The sequence below is a fragment of the Talpa europaea genome (genome assembly GCF_964194135.1).
Source record: "Talpa europaea genome assembly, chromosome: 1".
Lineage (NCBI taxonomy): Eukaryota > Metazoa > Chordata > Mammalia > Eulipotyphla > Talpidae > Talpa > Talpa europaea.
Genome location: NC_140073.1, coordinates 32,471,789 through 32,477,788, shown reverse-complemented (window position 1 = coordinate 32,477,788; position 6,000 = coordinate 32,471,789). Strand labels below are relative to the sequence as shown.

The 6,000-nt window shown below is 57.2% G+C and overlaps 1 protein-coding gene across 1 annotated transcript in view; it reads right to left on the bottom strand.

Moving 5' to 3' along the window:
* Positions 1–702: 702 nt before the first annotated feature.
* TUB (TUB bipartite transcription factor) overlaps positions 703–6,000 on the bottom strand; it is a gene marked incomplete at its 5' end in the record, with an annotated part of 57,289 nt that continues 51,991 nt past the window's right edge. The window contains 7 exon segments of the mRNA XM_084236971.1: positions 703–919; positions 1,386–1,557; positions 1,773–1,871; positions 3,346–3,463; positions 4,257–4,369; positions 4,649–4,846; positions 5,197–5,315. Coding sequence (XP_084093097.1) covers positions 786–919; positions 1,386–1,557; positions 1,773–1,871; positions 3,346–3,463; positions 4,257–4,369; positions 4,649–4,846; positions 5,197–5,315 — 953 coding nt within the window. The 3' untranslated portion in view covers positions 703–785.

Here is a 6,000-nt window from a genome sequence, read left to right as displayed (position 1 = left end):
TCCAGGGGTAGCCAACCAGGCTCCTGGTCAGTCCCCATGGAGGGAGGCTGTTTCCTGCAAGCTCTGTTCTCTCAGACGCTGGGCCTCAAGGGCCAGCTGTCCACTGCCTGAGAGCACAGAGAAAACCTAGAGACATCAACTGAGCCAGAGCCTGCGGCCAGCTCCCACAGTCACTGACAGCCAGGCTTCTGCGGTCCTGGCAGGGTCCTCCACTCGCCTTCCTCCACCCCTGCCCCCCATAACCTTTCCCAGTCTTGGCTAAGGTTTTCTGAAGTTGGAGAACTTCTGCAGCTGGAAGGGCCAACCTGGTCAGCATGCACTCTGCCGGGTCGCGTGGCCACACCGCCTACCACGGACACGCACACTCACTGAGCCCCTTGCTGTGGGGTCCCCTTGTCTTCCGAATCCTGGGCCACAGGGAAGGTGGGGCCTCAGCCCTGCGTTGTGCTTCCTCTCCCTCTACACCACTTCCTGCCTTCCCGATTGAAGGGGTCTCCCCACATGGCAAACACCATAGCAGCAGGACCCACCCGAGTGGGGTGTGTGTTGACCTTGGGGCTCACAAATAATACACTCTGGTCCCTCCTCACACACACCCACCGACTCCTCTGCCTTGGCAGAGGGGACCGAGGAGCCAGATCCTGGCTGGCTGGGCCACGGAGCCCACTGAGAACCAGAGGTTCATCTGGCAGGAGGCCTATGTACAGAGAGCAGGCAGGGCTGTCTCCACGGCAGGCAGCGGCTCCACTCCAGGCTGGGCAACCCCAAGGGGCACGAGGAGGCCTCTACTCGCAGGCCAGCTTGCTGTCGAAGCTGGACAGGGCAATGGCAAAGGCCTGCAGCGCGCACAGTGGGTAGTTGTAATCCATGGTGAACACATCCTCTGCTACCCGGCCAAACTGCATCACGATGTAGTCCGCTGGAGCCGGGCAGGACAGGAAGACAGACAGAGAGCCAGGGCAAGGGTGGTGGAGATGTGGAAGGACAGACACCCAAACCACAAGGAGGGAAAGGAAGTGAGACAGAGATATGCCAAGGAAATTAAAAGTGGGCACAACAGAGCAGCGGAGGGAGGGGCGGGAGAGAGAGAGATGACAAAGGAGAGAGATGCGAACAGACAGCAGGAGATGGGGGAAGAGGAGAAAGAACATTCAGAGGGTGCCTCCATGTACACAGGACTGCCGAGTGCACAGATGAGAGGGGCAGGGCTCCAGGGAAGGTTCTTGCAGGCCCTCCCAGTCGTGGTTACGCAGTTCTTCATATCTAACCTAAGCCGTGTAACCAGTTTTAAACTCTGGCCTGTATGGGCTGGGCTAGGTGAGCTTAATCTGAGCGAAGGGGGCCAGGTAGCATGTGGACAGGAGAGAGTAGGGGCAGACACTCACGGTCATTGCCATGGATGATCTGGAAGTTCTTCACGGAGGCCTGAGTGACACGACCGTGGAAGTTGAGCACGTAGGACTGGGTGTCGTCATTCCAGACAGGTGTCTTGTTTTGCAGCTCAATGATGCTCTCTGTGTTCTTATTCTGCCAGCGTGCCAGCAGCGTCTCATGCTCCTGGGAGGGCAGCTTACTTGAGCCACGCCCAGGCTGTGGCACCATGACCACCCCAAAGAGAGCTCTGTCCCGGGGGCGAGGGTCCCTAGATCTCCCTAGACCCCTGGGGCTCCTCACACTGTGTCTCCTACGTTACATGCACCAGCAGGAATTATCCTAGAAGCTCATGGAGAGGTTGGGAAGACAGGAAGGGGTGCGGCAGGGCAGAGACTCACATTGCGGGGTCGGATGGAGACTCTCTCGTGAACCATGTTCATGCCCGGGACAATCACACTCATCTTCCGTGGCCCCTTGAAGCCTAGGACATTAGTCTCCTGAGAAAGAGAGAGAGACAGAGCTCAGCACCGGCCATCTGAGGACTCTGCCTGCCTACTGGAGACTGGGGAGGGGGAAAGGGAATGGGGATGATGAACTGGTTTTCACCATCTACTAGGAGGTCCAACAGGATCTCTAACGCATCCTGTCCAGAACTGAGGTCCTGAGTCTCCAGCTGCCAAACGCAGCTCTGCTCCGAGTCCTCCTCACCTCTCTTGTTTGCTCAGGCAAACTACTTGGAGTCACTCCCGGCTCCTCCCTCTCCCTCACACCCACTTTTAATCCACCAGCAAATGCTGTCAGCTCTACCTCCAAATTAAAACCAAGGTCTGACCTGTTCACTGGCACCACCAATCACAGGCCATGGTGAGAGCCTTTAACTGATCTTGTTGCCCTCTGTGGCCCCGTCCAGCCTCCACTCCCACCATCTGTTCCGCACACAGCAGCACGCGGTCTCTATGTCAGGGTAAAAGCTGGCTTTGACCTTGACCTGTGAGGCCTGAAATGATCATGGCCCAATCACCTCCCTCTGCTCTCCCCTGCATTCACCCTGCCCTCCTGCTTCTCCCCCTACATACCAAGTGCCCGGGACCTCCGTGCTCGCTGTGTTCTCCCCGACACCTACACACGGGCTCTCATTTCTTTCTGAACTTTGCCCACGTGGCAGCTTAGAGAGATGCCCCCACCATCCTTCCTAAAAGCTCTGGACCTGTCAGATCCTCCTCCCTACTTCATTTTTTCCTTCTAGCATTTAATTTTTATGTTTTATAGATTGTCTCCCCCACTCTCCCCCTAAGAGAGTAAATGGATGTCTGCTTCGATCACTACTACATCCTCAGTGCCTCCAGGTCCTTGGGATGTAGTTCGGGTTCTTATTTGTTGGAGATTCAAGTTGCCTTCCCAAGCTTGACCAGCAGGTGGCATCATAGGTCCACACAAATAGCTATGGATTCCCATTCAGCCTCCAAGTACCACCTCACTGCAAGTTGCTGGGGGTACCAATCCCTCATTTTAAAAATGAGGTGAAAAAATGCCCTGTGTTTATATTCCAGTTTGGTCACTGATGAGCTGTGTCACACTGGCAAGTGACCCAACCTCAGTTTCCTCATCTACGTGATTAAAAAAAACAGGATCGATGGAGCTCATGCTGAGCACCCAGTGAGACAACTATGCAAAGGCCTGTAGTCCCTGCAGGACGGGATGCCAAGGGAGGACTGGAGAGGCACCAACATGAATGGGCCTCCTGCTGCCTCCTTCCCTGGGAGCACTCAGGTTCCCAGAGCTCCCCAGGCAGATGGGAGCCTGAGTTATAAATTAGGAGGAAAGGGCCAGGGCCCCCGTCCAGGCAAGGGCTGCCCACCTCTGCGCAGCCTTGTCCACCCACCAAGATAGATGAACAGTCTCCAGATCAGGCAGCAAGTCCTGGGTGTTAGGTCTAACTTGGAGAGGAGAGACCCAGAACCCAACACTCACGTAGCAAACAGCTGCCAATTCCTGACGCAAGGTTCCACTTTCCAAAGTAGAGGATGATGCCTTCTGAGGGTTGACTCCATTATCATAAACTGTGAACTTGGTACCCATGAGGTTGGACCTGAAGGGCAGGCACAATCAGGACGGGATCGTGTACGCGCTGCCCCAGAGCCACACTAGCTCAGTCTCTCCCACAAAGTGCCACAAAGCATTGTGGGCTGGGCCAGGGGCAGATCTAGGGGACTCACTGGGTCCCCATCTGTGAAGTTGCTCATAGGCAGAGGCCCAGAGGCCCAGCTGGACTTGTTCTGCATTAACCACAGGGCCTCTCAGATCAGTGAGGGAAATTCAGGGAAATACATGTGGGTTCCACAGAAATGAGGTGCTCCCCTAATGGGAGGAGACCAAGCAGAATGGCATCCGGCAAGACTGTAGTGGGGACTCGGCACGCTGTGGAAGCAGATGGGATGGTCTCCTCTCTCCCATGCAGCCTGTGATCTGAGCCAATTCTATGTCCAGCTTTAGCTCCTTTCCTTTAAGCTTTGACCACTGCTCCCCAAATCTGGCCCTGTTTCTCAGCAAGCCCTCCCTCCTCCTGAGGCTCTTCCCTAGTCCCAAGGTCGCTATGGCTCTTTTCTTTCAAGCCCTGTCTTTTGGCACTGAACATGGGGCCAAGGCAGCTCTGCATGGTGGCTACATCATCAGCGACATCTGGGGTATAGTCAGTCCCTCTCGGGGGACCTGCACCTCCCAGGCAGGTTATGCAAAGCATAACTCCAAGTCTGGCTGTGGGCTGGCACAGACCTCGGGCCACTGTTGGATCTGATGGACACAGGCGGCCCTTTGGGGACAGGAGCTGCCCTCACAGAGCCTGACCTACCCCCCCTCCCCCCACTTCCAGGAAGGGCAGGTACCTCAGTTTCCCGATGTAGCTGTCCCCTCCTCGTGACAAGTCTGTTGGGTCCACAGAGATGAGGTAATTGGAAGTTTTACTCTTCTTTCTCTTCCTTCCCGCCAGGAGGAACACCTTGGGGAGTGGAGTAGGTCACTTTCCAGACCCGCCTCTGGTCAGCCCACAATCACCGATGACCCTTATTCCAGCACGCGTGACCCCCCAACTCCAGCTCCCGAGCACATGCACACACATGTGCTCTGGCTAACACAAAGGTGCATGCTGGGCCCACAAGGAGGTGCTTGTTCCTTTGGGCAACTGAAAGGTCAGTGTGAGACCTGACACTTCTAGCCACAGTCTGGCCCCGGGACTACACACCAGCCTGGGTGACAGCCCTGTGCAGGCCAACCTCACCTTCTTGCCATCCTCACGGTCCAGGTGCAGGAAGTAGGTGGGGTACATGCCCCGGTCCATCCCCTTCTTGTCCCGTGTGATGCGGCACTTGATGGTGATACCCTGGGGGGCTGGCCTCAGGGCAAACTCCTCAAGGTCCTGAACCTCAACATCCACTGATGGCTCTGGGGCTGTTGGGCTGGGGGCCGAGGCAGCCTCCTGCAGGGGAGAAAAGGGCACCCTAAGCCCCAGAGACCCTAGGCAGCTGAACTGGTGGTCTGGGACCCTAAACTGTCTGGTGATGTGGTGGGAGGCGGGGCAGGGACCCTGGGATATGGGCCCAGCATCCCTGCCCTGGCCTCAGCAGTCCCTGCGGTGGAGGTGGGGTTAAGGCAGATTCTCAGGGGTCGTCATGTCCAACTCCAGCTCCTCCAGCAACCCCACCCTCGTGGCCTGGCCGAAGAGAAGGGGAGGCAGGCCATCATGTCCTCTCAGTCATGTCCCTCCGGCCCGAATGACCTGTGAACACTGCCGTCCGCCCTCCTGCCGGGCCGGAGCACCTCGCTCACCCTGTTGGACTTCCTGCTAGTGGCGGAGCTGGGGCGTGTGTTGCTGTTCAGCTGGGAGGAGCTGGAGCTGTTCTCCTCCTCCTCCTCCTCCTCTTCAAAGCTCATGCTGCTGGACATGCCTGGGCAGGAAGAGGAGTAGGAAGGGTAAGCGGTCACCTCCATGCACTGGCCACCCACCTAGACACACCCGCGCACACTGCCCCCCCCCCACACACACACAGAGACACTCACACACACACTTTCTCTCACACACACAGCCAAACAAACACAAGGGCACATCTCAGGTATACATGTGACTGGGGCTGGTCACCATCCTCAGGATGTGCCCCTCCATCCCCACCTCCAGCTCAGGCCCGCCATCGAGCCCCTTCTCTCCTGCAGGCAGGGCCTGTCTCCTCTGTAGCCAGGCCTGCACTGACCTGATCCTGTGCTGGGAACCTCCATTTCTGACTCAGGCCCACTAGAGGCTTGGCTGCACAAGACCATGGAATCTGCTCGGGAAAGGCTCAGCTTCTTACTCCGTCTGACATGTGGGCCCACCAACTCCTACATGCTCCCCCCACCCAGAATGCCATCCCCTGCCCCGTGTTGCCCGGACCACCCCGTCTCCAGGAAGCCATCCCAGATATGGAGTGTGTGTGGCTCTGCTGGGTCCCTTCTGCTCCCCACACGAGGCTGCCTAGGGCAGGGCTTACAGGGAAGTCATCAGGGCAGCAGGCTTCTTAGATTTTTCCTTCCTCTTGGCATCCTGGCCCCGTTCTCCCCCAGTTCATCTGACATAAGGGGAACTTTCTGCACAGGGAG